Here is a 16,578-nt window from a genome sequence, read left to right as displayed (position 1 = left end):
GAGAACTATGTATAGGACCCACTGGATGGCTGGAACTCTAATGTTTTCAGTGTATGGCCTCGGGGCGCTTCCTTTTGCATTGTACGCATTGTGACTTGCTACTTGCTAATGTGGGTCGCGCTGCCGTGTACCGGGCACCGCCGTATCGGTGCATAGACTGGAAATATTCCGTGCATGTAACAGGCTCTTGTAATAAACACCGTGTGAACAGTTCTGAGTGCTTCCCGGGTCTCACTCTGGGTGGAGGGGGATCGGAGACGTGGGAAGCAGACTGCTGCTACCACACACACACGTGTGTAAAATGGTGGGAGAATGTAAAATGTAGGGAGGGTGGGGGGAGAGAAAAAGAGAGAGAGGGAGAGAATGGAATGAAAAATAAATGAAGGACGAGCCATGGCTTACATAAATGAAGGATGCAGGACCAAGTCACATGGGACACTTGAATTTTAAAAAACTCCAAATTCCCCAAATTATTGATGACAGGGATAAAGTAGGAAGGGTGGAGACAGGGAGATGGAAAGATTCATTGATTCCACTTTACTCCCCACGAGAGAGGAGCATTTACAATTTGTATTGAACAAAACTGTTAATAAAGTTCAGATTAAAAACTAATCATCATGCATTACTTTATAAATGTCCAGCATAATCAAGTAGTGAACGTTTCACATTTGCAACTCAAAATGGCTTTCTTTATGAATCACTTGTCAAATCAATACAGCTTCATCGATTCTTCAAATATTAAGGAAAGATCTTCTTCAGTCTGTGCTCTTGGAGACAGTTTTGTCACCCTTTCCTGCAAAAAAGTGTTTTTTCAGCCAGTTAAAAAAAATACCAGTACTTCAGTTAACAAGTCAATCAAACTTTACAGTATACAACCATGGGACGGGGAAACAGGAAGTAAACTGCTATAGAGATAAGGTAGGCATACTGCAGTTCAAAACTAAAGAGTTCATAGAACACATTACCCCATGCTATCTTGAGAAAGAAGGTCATTGGCAGGGTCTACGAGCAGCAAATATGATTGGTCATGATGACGTAAAATGCTGTAAAATGCCGTACTGCTAAATGGTAGAGTTTGAAAGTGCCAAGAAGACAATTTGTGTTCTACATTATTCAAGTATATAATTCAATTGAAAGTAAATAAAGATTTTAAAGGCTGTAGAAAAAAAAATTCGGCAGTTTACCGCAGTTGATGCAGCATTTTTTACACCACCTTATTTAACAAGTTACATTAGTTCTTTGTGCCTGTTGTTTGTCCTTTATGATGTCCTCAAAAACAGTAAGTTTCCTGTTTGGAATGATTTTCAAATTTTGTTTGACTGCCAGACAGGCAGAAAGATGAAAATAATTAACTCGTTCCTCTCTGTGCATACGCGTTTGGGGAAAATTCACAGCCAAAGTACTGTTAACCTACAGGTTCATTTTCCGATTCATGTTTAAATTCGTGTTTCGATTCGTGTTCAAAATCTAACATTCAATTGACATCAAGTTGTTCCTGCAGTTTGAAGAAACCGACATTTCTCGACAGAAGTGAACCAATTGCTTAACCCCACTTTTCGTTTCACATGCTGTCAATTCACATGTAGGGTCATTACAAGCATAGTTCACCGATAAAGGAAAGTTCTTGGGTTTGGGAAGGTTGGGGTAAGAGGCTTCAAAACCTTGTTGGTCAGTTGGATGGATGTTGTTATATTTGCAATTTATAGTAGACTAGCAAGGATACCCAGCATTGCCCGGTGCTGTTCTAATCCTGTTAGCATTTTGAAGAAATCAACTTGTTTTTTTCTATTTTTTTGTGGGGAACCTGAAACACTTATCCACGCCCACTAAGGAATGGGGTCGGGGATCATTTAATGTAATACATTTTTGCTTGAAACACTCCCCGACACTCATTAATGAACATCTGAAAGTTTGACAAACATCCATTCGGCCATCTCTGAGAAAAATGGCGACATAGACAGACAAACAGACAACCGTCTCTCTTGTAGTATAGATTAATTATCAGTACACAATATAATATGTCATCAGTCCTCACATAATTCACGTGCAACCATTAACCCATCAAACAAATTTGCGAGAAAGAAAAAATCATTTTGTATCAAGCCATAACACATGCAAAAATATTTTATATTTTGTTTTCCCATTTTGAACCTTGCATGCTGATTATTATTCATTTACTAGATGTACAGTTCAGGGTCAATACAAACTAAATGTACTTTTAAACCAAATTATTGTGAAGATGGCGTCTTCCAGACATATTTTGATAATGATAATATATGTGGTCTTCTTCTTCTTCTTTTTAAGTGGCCACAATTATTCCCAAGTTATTGTAGGGTTGGCTGGGAAAACTTTTGGCCCAAGTGTTTCACCAGGCTTGTCGCTCGACTAAGTAATTATGGCAGGAATTTGGAATTTGTTCATGGTGCCGGCGATAGCTCCCATACTCTTCTCGAAGGACACTGTGGAATCTTTAATCTATCTATAATTCCAGTAATCTCTGTTTGTTTGTACGTTTGTACGTTTGTTTGTCTGTGACCGCTGTTTCTCGACAACCACGGGTCCGATATACTTTTAACTTGCCAGGTATATTGCTGGGGACCCGAGGATGTGCCTTTTCAAGGTTTCATATTAATCGGACAATTACTTACCGAGCTATGTCCAAAAAACGATTCAACCAATCAGAGAGCAGCGAACTATCGCGTGTGCCGAACGTGGCGGACACACTCTGCCTCGGATGGCACATTTGAGAGCGTATTCATTTATTTCACGTTTGCAAACTATGTTGGCGTTAAACTATGTTTTAAAACTAATAAAAACGAATTTGCGATTCATTCGCTTTCCTGCGCGTTTGTGCACGCGATGGCGATTTCTTTACCAAACTCCGGAAGCCGTTCGCTTTGGACCAAACCATTTCATGTAAATAGAGGGGGGGGATATAATTTTAGATATAGATATAGTACGGGCAATGCCCTAGTATCTACCAATACACAGGGGCGCCGTAAGGGGGGGAAAAGTTAGGATGATTCCAAAGGCCCTGCACTGAAAAGGGGCCCTAAAAATTATTGGAACATTAGGTAAAAATTCTCAATATTAAATTATTAACCTATCATCTTTAATAGAATAATTGACCGATAAAACTAACAGTTCTTTTTCTTTTCTTGTTTTTGGCAAAAAGTAAACATCCAGAGAGCCCCTGTATTGCCCGACTCCCCCCCTCTATTTACATGAAATGGTTTGGTCCTGCCCCCAAACCAGACGCGTACGGCTTGCTAGCAGACAGTGAATTGAGCGTGAGAAGTGCCGATTCAGGAGCGTCAGGTCTCAGCTAAAAAACAAATCTGGGTGTCAAAAAAGAAAAGAAAGAAAAGAAAGACAGGAGAGAGAAAACGATTTTATATATTAAACGATTATATTATTGAAACGATTTATATAAACATCCGTTCAATCATATCACATGCAAATCATAAAAATCTAAACAGTATCTTTACAATTATTTCAACAAGCGTTACGCCTAGGTCCCCCCGTCGGGGAAGTGATGTGAGTTGACAAAGTGGAACACGCAGAAAACATGCTATGATATGATATTCTTCTCACAAGATTCAGACATACATGGCGGCGGCCATCTTGGATTTTGACGTGGCGACCCAATTTTAAACAGCGTTCTTCCGTGTGCCTAGATACACCCACACACCAGATTAGAAGTGGGTACTTCGCTTATTTTTCGAGATATTTCGCTCACAAGGTTCAGACATATATATGGTGGCGGCCATCTTGGATTTTGACGTGGCAACCCAATTTTCAATAGCGTTCTTCCTTATGGCGAGATACACCCACACACCAAATTAGAAGTTGGTACTTCGCTTATTTTTCAAGATATTCATCTCACAAGGTTCGGACATACATGGCGGCGGCCATCTTGGATTTTGACATAGCGACCCAATTTTCAATAGCGTTCTTCCTTATGCCTAGATACACCCACACACCAGATTAGAAGTTGGTACTTCGCTTATTTTTCAAGATATTTCGCTCACAAGGGTCAGACATATATATGGTGGCGACCATCTTGGATTTCGACGTGGCGACCCAATTTTCAAAAGCCTTCTTCCTTATGGCGAGATACACCCACACACCAAATTAGAAGTTGGTACTTCGCTTATTTTTCAAGATATGCAGGTTACAAGGTTCAGACATACATGGCATCAGACATACATAGCGGCGGCCATTTTGGATTTTGACGTGGCGACCCAATTATAAACAGCGTTCTTGCTTGTGCCTAGATACACCCACACACCAGATTAGACGTTGGTACTTCGCTTATTTTTCGAGATATTTCGCTCACAAGGTTCAGACATATATATGGTGGCGGCCATCTTGGATTTTGACGTGGCGACCCAATTTTCAAAAGCTTTCTTCTTTATGCCGAGATACACCCACACACCAAATTAGAAGTTGGTACTTTGCTTATTTTTCAAGATATTCATCTCACAAGTTTCAGACATACATGGCGGCGGCCATCTTGGCTTTTGACGTGGCGACCCGATTTTAAACAGCGTTCTTCCTTGTGCCTAGATACACCCACACACTAGATTAGAAGTTGGTACTTCGCTTATTTTTCAAGATATTCATCTCACAAGGTTCAGACATACATGGCGGCGGCCATCTTGGATTTTGACGTGTGGCCCCAATTTTCAATAGCGTTCTTCCTTATGCCTAGATACACCCACATACCAGATTAGAAGTTGGTACTTCACTTATTTTTCAAGATATTCATCTCACAAGGTTCAGACATACATGGCGGCGGCCATCTTGGATTTTGACGTGTGGCCCCAATTTTCAATAGCATTCTTCCTTATGCCTAGATACACCCACATACCAGATTAGAAGTTGGTACTTCACTTATTTTTCAAGATATGCAGGTTACAAGGTTCAGACATACATGGCATCAAACATACATGGCGGCGGCCATCTTGGATTTTGACGTGGGTTGCACCCACACACCAAATTCGAATGCGGTCCTTCGCTTACGCACGCACGCACGCCCGCCCGCACGCACGCCGCACGCACGCACACACGCACGCCCGGACGGACGGACACACGGACGGAGGGGAAAGCCATAGTCCACCTTTCGCTCCGCTGAGCGACGGGGGACAATAAAAGCCACATCATATGCTGGTGTGCAGCTGTGTCACGTCCTTGTTCACCAGATCTGTATTCCTCGGACTGCCACCGAGACTGGTGTGCAGCTGTGTCACGTCCTTGTTCATCAGATCTGTATTCCTCGGACTGCCTCCGAGACTGGTGTGCAGCTGTGTCACGTCCTTGTTCACCAGATCTGTATTCGTCGGGACTGCCACCGAGACTGGTGTGCAGCTGTGTCACGTCCTTGTTCACCAGATCTGTATTCCTCGGACTGCCTCCGAGACTGGTGTGCAGCTGTGTCACGTCCTTGTTCACCAGATCTGTATTCCTCGGACTGCCTCCGAGACTGGTGTGCAGCTGTGTCACGTCCTTGTTCACCAGATCTGTATTCCTCGGACTGCCTCCGAGACTGGTGTGCAGCTGTGTCACGTCCTTGTTCACCAGATCTGTATTCCTCGGACTGCCTCCGAGACTGGTGTGCAGCTGTGTCACGTACTTGTTCCTGCCTCCGATTGTCCTCGTCTTGGCGAGGCTTCTTTCTTGCAACAGCTTCCTTGGACGTTTTTGTTAATGAGGCTTTCCGTTTGGGAGGCATTTTACCGGTTTATCTGAAACGGTACCCGCCCAGAAACACGTACGAGAAAACAAATAGTTTAGGCAATGGCCTCTCCGATATTCGATGTGTTCATGGTTTGAATTACGTAACGTAACGTTTGTGACGATGTTTGTGTTCTCGTTTTTATTTTCGTAATCGTTTAATGTACGTTTAATGTTTAATGAACGCTTAATGTTTAATGAACGTTTAATGAGTGTAAGAAAAATGTTTAATGATAATTAAATGAATGAATGAATGTAATGAATAATGCCATGGCGTCGTGTTGGCAGCAGTGACAATACAATGTTTGCCAAGAACTTCAGAGAGAAAAGGAACTTTTATCAGCAATGTCGTGTATCCTGAAGTTCTAAGCTGAAGATGTACCGTACAAAATCATTCCATTTTTTTTCCTAAAGAAAAGCGTACAGTTGATATCACTAATCACGATTTGAAACACGATGGAATAATATTTACCGATATGAACAGTGATGTGGTTTTTTTATTGAAATTCTAAAAATCCTGTTTAGATTTTGATGAGTTGCGTGTGATATTTAACAGATGTTAAAATAAATCGCGCCTCCCAATTGAAGCCCTGCCCTTAGGGCGAGTACCGTTGCTCGTCATATATAATGGCGATACAACAATTTTTACCACTTTGCTTTGAAGAACGGGAATGAAGGGGGAGGAGCGTGTTAATATGTCTGGTTGAAGGCTTTGGACGGTGAGGGGGCTTTAAGCCAGATTTTAGTCTTACAGCCGCCATTTTGGTGCTTGCCGTCACTGCGATGCAAAGCGAAAGACGCCTCACAGCTGTCACATTCACAATCGCTATGTCGTATGTACGTACTCCCGATACGTGTTTCCTTCATTGTAAAAACTACCAAGTCAACAGTTAAAAGGATTTTGAGTCGATAGGCCTAGTAAGTTTAGATAGGTCTACTGACTACTGATATAGTATTGATAACAATGTCGTGAACTGACTTACGATGCTAAATTGGACACTATTGTGTAAATTGGTACAACCGAATAGTGGACACTATTGTGAGCAGCGTTGAGCAGCGGTCAACAGTTAAAAGGATTTTGAGCCGATAGGCCTAGTAAGTTTAGATAGGTCTACTGACTACTGATTTGGTATTGATAACAATGTCGCGAACTGACTTACGATGCTAAATTGGACACTATTGTGTGAATTGGTACAACCAAATAGTGGACACTATTGTGAGCAGCATTGAGCAGCGGTTTGACAGATCAGCAACATCAACATTGTATGCTGATCTCTCACTTCTTCACCCAAGGAACTTTGATCAAGTGCCATCGGGAGCTATGGACATTTGCTGAGATTTGATGATGGTGTCACTGCGGAACAACCACGAAAAGAACTGCGAAGCCTTGGAGAACAATGGTCAACACTGAAACAATCAGTAGCAGATGTTTATACAGTGCAGGGGGACAGTGAGTCTGAACAGGACAGGAAGACTCTGCTAAGTACATGTAAGTCATGTAAAGCCTGTCCTCTCTGCTGCTACAAGGTGCTCCTCAAGTTGAACCTCTTCACTGATGCCGACAAGAGCATTGGGCTTGCCTACAAGCTGCTGCTAACGCTGCCTGTGTCACAAGTGGCATATGAACGGTCTTTCTCTGCTTTGAAGAGAATCAAAAGCCGTCTGCGAAGTACAATGACACAAGAACATCTTGAGGCGTTCATGTTGATGTCTGTGGAAAAAGGGATCCTGGCCAAACTTGAAACTAAGGATATCATTGATGGTGTGTCTGCCATAAGCTGCGAACTGTGCAGGCACCTACTCTCTTAGACATGACATGTGCTTGTGTTACTGAAAATAAATTTAATTGTGGATTTTATTTAGTTTTTTTTAAAAAGCATTTTGTCTATTTTCTCAGATAAGCAACATATAAATGAATAATGGGCCGACCTAGGTGAAGGATGCCCAGGCCGGTTTTAAGACCCAGTCCGCTACTGCTTGTGTGGGTATCAGTCTTGCATCAAATAGTGAATTCCATACTGTATGCAGCAATATAAGCATTGTTTCAACCTCCTGGCAAAAATGTCGGGGAAAAAATGTGCATGCGTGTTTCATAGGGGCCCATTGTGATATCATTTCATGGGGCCCAAAATCCCTGGTGGCGCCCCTGCCAACACACACCAGGCAGACGGGACGCCCATTTAACGCCCATCCAAGGGAGGGCACACACACTTTGCTTATTGATGCTTGTGAAACACCGGGATGACAGTTTGTAGCTGGGTCGAGATTTGAACCGAGGTTAGATGGCTTAGATCAGGGGTTCCCAAACTGTGGGTCGCGACCCCCCAGGGGGTCACGGAGGGTGGGCTGGCGGGTCGAGAAGCCTTGGGAGAACTTGGTAGCCTTGGGAGAAGGGAGCATTACCAAAACTTTCATTTCGCTGATACCTAGAACAGACAACATAATGTTGTGCTGGTGGAGTTGGCTATAATTTTCCCTCGCTCTTTTCGATTTGTTGCCGATATGAGATGAACATAGTCTATTTCCAGGTTTTTGTATTTACAGATCTGAAGCAATGGGTAAAAGGTGCAAATACTCGGAAGACGACCTCAACATTGGCTTCACCACAGTACTCGCCAACAACGGCGTCGAGAAACCACAATGCATCTTGCGCCATGTTGGCCTGAGTGCGGAGTCGATGAAACCATCGAAACTCAAGCGTCACCTAGAGACTAAGCATCCGGAACACGCAGAGAAGGATTTGGAAATCCTTCAAACGCCATGAGCTTCTTCTCAAACGTCAAAAGCTCGATGCTAGTGGGTCTTTTCAGCAACGTAGTGCAGCAGCATTGGAGGCCTCATATGAAGGTGCATTGGAAATTATTTCCAAACACAAAAGCCTCACACCATTGGAGAGACACTTATCAAACCCTGCATGTTGAAGATGGTGAAGCTCGTTCTCAGGGAAGCCAGCGTGAAAAAGATGCAGCAAGTATCTTTGTCGAATAATACTCTTCAGAGGTGTATTTCTCATATGTCTATGGATGTGAAAGATCAGGTTTTTGATGAAATTCAAAGATTCTCCGTTGTTCTCCTTTCAACTCGACGAATCAACGGATGTGAGTTCATGTTCTCAGTTGCTTGTCTTCGTGAGGTACATTCATTCAGACGACATCAAAGAAGAATTCCTCTTCTGTAGTGCACTTGAAACCACTACAAAAGCTGTTGACGTCATGGAAAAGGTCTCTACCTTTTTTCATACTGAAGGCCTGCAATGGGGAAACGTGTGTGGGGTTTGTACGAATGGAGCACCAGCTATGCTAGGATCGAAGTCAGGATTCCAGACAAGAGTGAAGGAGCTGGCTCCCCAAGCTAAGGGCATCCACTGCATGATCCACCGATATGCTCTCGCCAGTAAGACGCTTCCTGCCACTCTGCGGGAAGTGCTCGATTCTGTGATCAAAATTGTGAATTACGTGAAGGCTGGGGCACTCAACACTCGTCTATTCAAAGAACTCTGCAAAGACATGGATACTGACCATGAGGTCCTTCTCTTCTACACGGATGTACGCTGGTTGTCGCGAGGGAACGTTGTGAATCGTGTCTTCAAGCTGAAAGACGAAATCAGGTTCTTTCTGGAAGTGCAAGAAAAGAGAGATCTTCTGGTTCACTTTGATGATGAAATAAACGGGTTGCGCACCTGGCAGACATTTTCGACGAGCTGAACAAGCTGAATTTGAAATTTCAGGGAAGTGAAACACACGTTCTCCTATTTCAAGACAATCTACGGGCCTTCATATCCAAACTGCATCACTGGCGTCGGAAAGTCAATCTTGGGAACATCACCATGTTTGAAAAACTCTGAGGAGTGATGGATGAGTCTGAGGGCGAACTAGATCAGTTCCTGAAGGATGAGATTACCGGACACCTTGAGTCCCTAGAAAAGGAATTCCAGTGATACTTCCCTGAGCTCACAGGAGAAGAGGTGGCACTGGTAAGAAACGGCTAACTCCGCACGTGAAAAAGCTGAATGCCTCAACTCTGTGTTTGCCTCTAAATCTTGCGTCCCAAACCCATCCCTCTCCGTACCCACCGTACCCAGTCGTACCCAGCTGCTCCTGGACTCTGTGTCCTTTCCTTCTGACAAGGTGGAAAAGTTTCTGTCAACCCTCGACTCTGATTCTGCAACTGGTCCTGACGGCATCAGCCCACGGGTCCTAAAATCATGTTCTTCCGCTCTTTCACTCCTCTTTCTGTTCTCTTCACCCTCTCTTTTGCTCAAGGTCATCTGCCATCTGCTTGGAAATCAGCCAACATCACCGCTTTGCAAAAAAAAGGTGCAAAAACAGATCCTAGCAACTACAGACCAATCAGCCTTCTCCCAATTATCAGCAAAGTCATGGAATCCATCATTGCTTCAGATATGAAATCTTTCCTCTTCTCCAATGGCTTGATCTCTGACCATCAATTTGGTTTCAGACCTGGTCAGTCTACTCTAGACATGCTGCTTCTGCTTTCTCAACAATGGATGGAGGTCCTCAACGCCAAACAGGAAATTAGAGCTGTCTCCCTTGACATTTCACGTGCCTTCGATACGGTCTGGCACCCCGCTCTGCTCACCAAACTCTCCTCCTTTGGTATCCATGGAAATCTCCACGCATGGCTGGCGGACTTCCTCTCTGGTCGTAGTCAACGTGTGGCCCTGAATGGGTTTCTCTCATCTCCTCTTCCTGTTCAGGCTGGAGTTCCCCAAGGCAGTGTTCTGGGCCCTGTGCTTTTTCTGGTCTTCATCAATGATCTCTCTGACTCTCTTGAAAATCCTCTCTATCTCTTTGCTGACGACTCTACTCTCTGTCGCTCCATTCCTCATCCCTCAGATCGGCAGTCTGCAGCCTCCTCACTCTCTGCAGACCTGGACAAAATCACAGACTGGGCAAACAAATGGAACATGTCTTTCAATCCTGACAAATCTCACACTCTAACGATGTCTCTCCGAAAAGACCTACTGGACAACCCTCCCATCCACTTTCTGAATAATCCTCTCCAAGAAGTTCTGCCACTCAATCTTTTGGGTCTCACTATCTGCCATGATCTTTCCTGGGAAAACCACATTTCAAATCTGGCCTCCACAGCCAGTCGCCGACTGGGCATCCTTCGTCGTGCGAAGTCCTTCCTTGGTACACCTGAGCTCCTCACCACTTACAAGGCTTTCATCCGCAGCTCTATGGAATACTGCTCTCCCCTCTGGTCTGGTGCTCCTGCCTCACACCTAGCTCGTCTTCACGCTGTTGAAACCAAAGCGTTCAGAATCATTGGAATCTCCCGCGATGAAGCTAACTCCAAGGGCCTTTCACTCACTCACCGCAGGCAGGTTGGTGGTCTTTCCGTCTTCTACCGACTCCTCTCTGGCCTTGCCCCCCCAGCTCTCTCTGGGCTCTGTCCCCCAAATATTCCTACAGGTCGCACAAGATCTGCCTGCACCCCTCTTATGGTTAAACTGCCAAAATCAAGACTTTCTGCTCACCTTCACTCCTTCATTCCTCTTTTCTCCCGCCTCTGGAACAAACTCCCTCACTCTCTTCAATCCCACTCCACCCTCCAGGTCTTTAAAATAGCTGTTCACCACCATCTCTTATCTTCCCCCATCCAAAACCTTGATCTTTTCTACCCCCGCTAATTTCGGTCCCCTTGTGTTTTATACCTCTCCCCCACCCCCCCCCCCTTCCCACGCCTCCTTCCCCCAAGCCCTCTCCCTCCCACACTTCTCCCTGCTCTCAAATGTTGTGTTTGTGTGCTTCCCCTTCTCTCCCCATCTTGTCTTCCACTCCCTCTTTTTATATATTTTGTTTGTCTGGTTGATTTGTTTGTGAAATAAATGTTAGCTCTTTCACGAGCCTCGATTCAGTATTCAAAAAAAAAAAAAAAAAAAAAAAAAAAACCCTTTCTCTGCTACATTTGACGTATCCAGCCTCCCCGACGAAGTCCAAGATGAATTATTGGATCTACGGAACGACTCTCCGGCGCGTGACCTGTTCCAGGAGAAATCGGTGACTCAATTCTGGTGCGCTATGCATCAATCATATTCCAAAGTCAACATGCTGGCCGTACGTGTTCTTCTTCCATTTGCCTCCACCTACCTCTGCGAGGCCGGATTTTCTACTCTCGTCCACATGAAAACGAAGACCAGGAACAGATTGGATGTCGAGGATGACATGAGATTGGCTCTTACAAACACCCCGTCACGAATTCCAAGACTCGCTGCTCAGATGCAACCCCAACCATCCCACTAGCTAGGTTGGAGAGATGATATGTTAGTGATGACGATCATGGATTGTGTGACGATGGATGGCAGTGAGAAAAAATGATGAGCTTGATTTGACTAACTAACTAAAATTACCCGAATTTTATAATGTGCAAGAAATATTGCAGTAAAATTTGTAAAAATTGATGAATTAATGATTGTTTTCTCTTTCTTCCCTTTTCCTTCTCAGAAAAATTTGTAAAACTGAAACGGCTGATAGTCGCGGGGGGTCGCGTGTGTTTCGGGGTTTTGAGAAAGGGATCGCGAGTACAAAAAGGTTGGGAACCACTGGCTTAGATGCTCGTCCGTGTACCTCAAAGCCATCCAGCCAGCCTAATAATAATAGTACTAGAGGTAAATTAAATAAATGTTTTTTTTTCGCCCATCACATTATTCAACTAGAACACACTCAATTGAGGTGCTGACTCACGCCGTTGTTTTCTCTTATTACAATACCGACCCAAAGGGAGATAACCTATACTGTCATATTGCCACAGTGTGAGTAAATATATCGTCTTGTCCTAGATTTTTACGATATATTTTCTTTGCGAGCTCAAAGTTGACATCCTCTGAATCTTCCACAATATCAATCTCTCTGCCAAATAGGACGACAAACACACAAACGCACAAACGCAATACCCATGAGCCCGGCTTAGGGCGTGAATAACTACCTCTCAAATATTGTTCATCTTAATGAGACTATACACTATACAGCATTTCAAATGAGATACTGTATTTTCTTACATTAAAAAAAAAAAGATCAAGAATGGTCAGGCAAGGCTAAAAAGTAAATAATATGTATGCAAGCTAGTAAAAACCAATCAAACAGCTGTTATGCTGGTACACATTATGACTCCAGCCTGCACCCTCTCCTCCACAGTAATAGCACCTGCAGCAGAGTTCCACGAACCAACTCAGGAATGTCATCACGTGAGTACCCCAGTGCACTGAGTCCATTGTCTACACCCAGGTCAAACAACATTTGCCGGAGAACGTCCGCCAGTATGCGTCCCGCGTCTGCTCTGCAGGCCTGTCGGATGTCAGCACCTGCAGATATCAACACAGAAATTACCAGGAAGTGACTGATACGTAATAATACACCTTTCCTTGATATGCCAAATAAAACCCAAAGTGCCATTTTGCCAAAACACCTCAAGTAAAGAGCATGAACACAAACAATTTCCAATGGGTATTTTTAACATAATAAAATGAGTAGAGTAATTCCTTGCTTAACGCGGTGATGCATTCCTGCAAAGTACTGTATTAAGCAAAAATGCGTTGTGCGAAAACAATTTCCCAATAAGAAATAATGTAAAAGGTGATGGTTACATGTGAAGGAGCAGGAGAGAGATAGAGAATGAAATGAATATGAATGATCGTTTTAAGGCCATTTTTCCCCGCTAGAGCGGGGGTTAGCCTTGTGGACCCCATGACAATCATGGTTCCCTGTTTGAGGCAATGTTTTTATGGCCGGATGCCCTTCCTGACGCCAACCCATAGTCGCCTCTTACGATGCGCAGGGATACGGTGCACCTATTCTAAACCTGGGTACACACCGGGATCATTCATCCCAGCAAGCTGGTACTCAATTTGCCGACATCGGAAGGATGACAGGCTGAGTCAACCCCCCTGGCGTTAATTCAGCGATCGACCGGGATGGAGAGAGATAGAGAGAAATAATATATTTCATATCACTGGAATACTTTTAATTTAACATCCAACAAAATAGATTTCCTTTTTTCTTGCACACAGAAGCTCCATCATTCATTGGTCGCTTGCCATTCCTAAATCCTGATAAAAGGTACGATTGGTCGAGGACATTTCACACAACAAGATGGCGGGACAGGACTGAGATGCGAGTTGTATCATTCACCGTAGCCAGCCACGCAATGCAAGAAAGGCCATCGACTGCCGCTCAGAAACCACGTTATAACAGAAACCTTTGGTGTTGTGTGAAAAATATTCCTTAATCGAATAAACGTTTTATAGTGAAATTGTGTTGTATGAAACCACATTAAGCGAGGAATTACTATACATGAATTAGAGGTAATATAATTATCAACTCGGCTGTCTTCCAATATCTGTGAACCTTTGTTATGACCTCACTTTAGAAACACCGCATGTGGTAAGTTGGTGGTGTGAGAGTAGGTATGGTAATATCAGAAGCGAGTAGACATATCAAATTCCAATGAGCGAGTGGATATCAAATTTCAAGCCAAAACAATACCAAGAATTTCTGCTGCTTCCAGATGCCGCTCTGGACACATGGAGCCAGTGAATGAAAAAACTGCTGGAGATGTCACAACGACTGACAGGCCATGGGGCTGTAAAACACACATGTACACTCATCAAAAGGTGAAACAGTCAATTACAATCCAAAACAAGAAAAAGAGCAATCAGAGATTGCAAACCCTCACCGGGATGTAATTTCAGTGTTTTTTAAGGCTTTTGTGTTAAAACAAATATGGCGGCCGAACCACGTGACCGATGACGTCATCAATTTTTTTTTCTCCATCAATTTATGCCTACATGATGCTCAAGAAATTTCATCTTGATCGGCTGAAGTTTTGTACTTGTCGAATTATGACGTCATAATGGAGGCACCTATGACGTCATCAGTAACATATTTTATTCCCCATGGAGAGTTCTTTACAATGAGCCATGTCTCAATTTTTTCTATTCAGCGCTTTCCGAGATATAGAGGTGCAAATTTTTTTCGACTTTTCCAAGATGGCGGCCGAACTACGTGAACTATAACGTCACAATTATCATTTAAAAAATTATACAGGTGGGGTTGCACCTATGGTGAAAATTTCCTGTCAATCGGACCAACGGTTGCAAAGAAAATCATATTTATTCTGTGCGGACAAACAAACAGACAGGCAGACAAACAAGCAAACAAATGGACTCAAATGCAATACCCTCTCCTCTGGTGAGGGTAACAAACTGAAGAATACCCTCATTGGTTTATAAATCCCAGGTATGAAACATTCAATTTCAAGCCAGGCTCGCACTCAATTATCTGTGAGTTTTCAATGGAGACGCTGTATTATAAATCTCATAAAACTGTCTGACCAGCATACCATCTGCATTTAACAAGGTTCCATTTGCGGTATCACAAGCACAAAATTTATTTAGGACATTTATTCAGACAAGGAGGATGACCGGATTCGGAGTTTGTTGCACCTTTACGGAAAGATGAAAGCAACAAAGAGAGCTGTGGATAAGGCAAGGAATGATATGGAAAACGAACGTGAACAGCAAATTAGATAGTGGGAAGAAGAAGACTATGTATAAAATAACTCGAGACAGGGCTAAGGATGTGAAGGAGGGATGCTGGTCAAGGATGGAGATGAGAGGCATTACGGAAGGTAAGTGAAGGTTATTTCAAAGAGTTGCTGGACCAGAGTGGAAGCAAGAGCTGGAGTCACTGAGCTATGTAGAGGGAAAAGTGAAAGCTGTTGAGATTGAGGAGGCGGAGGTGTATACAGCTTTAAAAGAGGATGAATAAGAGGAGATTGCAAGGTATTGATGTGGTATGTGTGGAGATACTAATCAAGATGAAAGAGATTGGAGTCAGTTGGATGAAGAAGCTGTTGAATATATGTATGAGAGAGGGTAAGAGGAGTGGTGGACGAGTATGATTGCACCAATATGGAAAAAGGAAAGGAGACGTGCAAGATCCAGGGAAGTACCAGGACATCACACTTCCAAGTCATGTGATCAAACTCTTGAGAGATGATCCCGGACATGAGGATACAGAAAAGTGTGGAGCAGAACATAGGCGAAGAACAATAGGGGTTCAGAAAGGGAATAGGGATCACCAATGGAATGGTTATGCTGAGAAAATTAGTAGAACAGAGGTTGGAGATGCAAGGGGGAAATCACACTAGGATTTGTGGACTTCGAGAAGGCTTACAACACTGTCCTGAGAGCGAGCAGAAGATAGGATGGTGCAATGTATGGATGAAGGAACGAAAGGAAGAGTTTTGGTTAGGCCTGGAATGACGGAGGAGTTCCACATTAATCTGGGTTTGAGGTAGGGAAGTGCACTCAGTCAACTAATGTTCACCATCGTGATGGTCACTGGTCAGCATGAAAGACATTCTCAATGAACTACTGTACGCAGACGATCTGGCGATATTAGCTACAGGAATTACGAGAAGCACTGGGAGGAGTGTAAGGAGGCATTTGAGAAGCAAAGATGAAACTGGAGAAGAGAGTTAACGTGGGTCAGACAGCAGAGAGGGGAATTGAACATCGGTTTGAGGGAAAGACAGAGGCTGGGAAATAGATTTGTTTAACTCGGTAGAACGGTGACTGTAGTCTGAGGGCAGAGGTATTGAAGAGGATAGAGGTGAGTGCGAATGTATAGCAGAAAGTGGACGGTTTGATGTCAAACAGGAAGAAATCGAGGAAGTTTTAAGGGAAAATCCTGAGGGCGTGTGTAATTCTGGCATACTTATATGTACAGGAGATGGTCACACTGACAGAGCAGCAACAGAGGCTGCAGGTCCACAAGACTATCTGGGTCAGGAGGATTGTGGGAGTGAAGAGGGTGC

The 16,578-nt window shown here is 43.6% G+C and overlaps 1 protein-coding gene across 5 annotated transcripts in view; it reads right to left on the bottom strand.

Annotated features, from left to right (window-relative positions):
- Positions 1-429: 429 nt before the first annotated feature.
- ADHFE1 (alcohol dehydrogenase iron containing 1) overlaps positions 430-16,578 on the bottom strand; it is a 126,886-nt gene continuing 110,737 nt past the window's right edge. For all 5 annotated transcript variants that reach the window (XM_078780126.1, XM_078780129.1, XM_078780131.1 and 2 more), the window contains 3 exons: positions 14,244-14,340; positions 12,906-13,063; positions 430-793 (listed from right to left, as the gene is read on the bottom strand). In XM_078780126.1, the coding sequence (XP_078636252.1) occupies positions 710-793; positions 12,906-13,063; positions 14,244-14,340 (339 nt within the window). In that variant the 3' untranslated portion in view covers positions 430-709. The remainder of the gene's footprint in view (positions 794-12,905; positions 13,064-14,243; positions 14,341-16,578) is intronic.

This window comes from Myxine glutinosa, chromosome 6 (assembly GCF_964187855.1).
Source record: "Myxine glutinosa chromosome 6, kmMyxGlut1.1, whole genome shotgun sequence".
Taxonomy (NCBI): Eukaryota; Metazoa; Chordata; class Myxini; order Myxiniformes; family Myxinidae; genus Myxine; species Myxine glutinosa.
Note: the sequence above shows the minus strand (reverse complement) of the source record. Positions and strands in the feature narration are given on the sequence as shown.